Source organism: Mus pahari, chromosome 9, assembly GCF_900095145.1.
Source record: "Mus pahari chromosome 9, PAHARI_EIJ_v1.1, whole genome shotgun sequence".
Classification (NCBI taxonomy): domain Eukaryota; kingdom Metazoa; phylum Chordata; class Mammalia; order Rodentia; family Muridae; genus Mus; species Mus pahari.
Genome location: NC_034598.1, coordinates 60,247,079 through 60,248,541, shown reverse-complemented (window position 1 = coordinate 60,248,541; position 1,463 = coordinate 60,247,079). Strand labels below are relative to the sequence as shown.

At 36.7% G+C, this 1,463-nt stretch overlaps 1 protein-coding gene across 2 annotated transcripts in view; it reads left to right on the top strand.

Annotated features, from left to right (window-relative positions):
• The window catches only part of Ptprr (protein tyrosine phosphatase receptor type R), a 225,343-nt gene that overhangs the window by 187,238 nt on the left and 36,642 nt on the right, over positions 1-1,463 (top strand). For both annotated transcript variants that reach the window (XM_021204396.2, XM_029542551.1), the window contains one exon: positions 484-568. In XM_021204396.2, coding sequence (XP_021060055.1) covers positions 484-568 — 85 coding nt within the window. The remainder of the gene's footprint in view (positions 1-483; positions 569-1,463) is intronic.

The following is a 1,463-nucleotide window of genomic DNA, read 5'->3' as shown; positions in this document are numbered from 1 at the left end:
CTTTGAGTTCAAGGCCAGCCTGGTCTACAGAGCAAGTTCCAGGACCACTAGGGCTATACAGAGAAACTCTGCCTTGAAAAACAAATAAACAAACACATTAGTAATTAATTCATTTAATTTTTAAAGCTTTTGAACAAAGATAAATATATTGTTTTTTGAAAGTATTTTCCTAATTGATGCCACAGCAAGAGGACTACTGAGTTCTCTCTCTCTCTCTCTCTCTCTCTCTCTCTCTCTCTCTCTCTCTCTCTCTCTCTCTTTCTCTCTCTCTCTCTGTACTAACTACATATAAAATAATTTTTCCAAATATACAGGACTATTCTTAGACATTAGCTTAACCAGCTGTATTTTATCTACTAAGATTCTGGTCAGCCAGTGCACTAGTCTGACTTTGAAGTCCAATAGATCATGGGGCCAATGCCTCCTGTGAAGATGTTCTTTGTGTCAGCATTAAATACACAGTTTGAATCATTTATTTTCCAGGAAATACCAATGAATTTTGTGGATCCCAAAGAAATTGATATTCCACGTCATGGAACTAAAAATCGTTATAAGACCATTTTGCCAAGTAAGTTTCTTGAGTTGATTATTTGCACCGTAAAACAATGCCGCCCATTCACATCTACTTCACCATCTTCCCAACCCTCACAACACTCTCATAGACACCAAGCTTAGAGTTGAAATATATGTCAAGATGAGGCATCACAAAAGTTACCTGAAGTTGAGTAACTCTATTACATACTACGTCCTTCACAGTGACTAGTTCATAATTCCATAAAGTTCCATGGTTCTAAAACACCATGATGTTACACATCACAGTTAACCAATTTTCATTATCTGATTAAATGATTTCATGCGTGAAGGAAAAAGAAATTTAATCTTGCCTTGGACCATATATAAAATTTAATTCAAAGTGGATAGGAAAATTACACATAGATAGAAGTTAAGGCAAAGAAAGAAAGGAAGAAAGGAAGAAAGAAAGGGAGGAAGGAAGGGAAGGGAGGGAGGACAGGCGAGAGAGAGAGAGAGAGAGAGAGAGAGAGAGAGAGAGAGAGAGAGAGAGAGAGAACACAAATTCTCATAAGCTTAGAGTCACCAATGGCTTCTGAGATGACACAGAAAGTTCAAACCACTGGATGACAGAGGGGATGAATGTCACTGAAATACAAAAGTTTTATGTTTCAAATGTCATCCTAAAAAAATGAGAGATAACTCAGAGAATGGGACAATAGTTACAGAACAAACATTTGATATACAGAGAATTTAAAGAGTATTCTAACAGCTCAATGTTAATGACAATGCAATATTTTAGGATTTAATTTTTTTATTTTTTGAAATTAAGATACAGTTATATCATTTTCTCCTTTCTTTTTCCTCCCCACAACTACCCCCATGTATCTGCCTTGCGCTCTCTCTCTCTCTCTCTCTCTCTCTCTCTCTCTCTCTCTCTCTCTCTCTGGCTC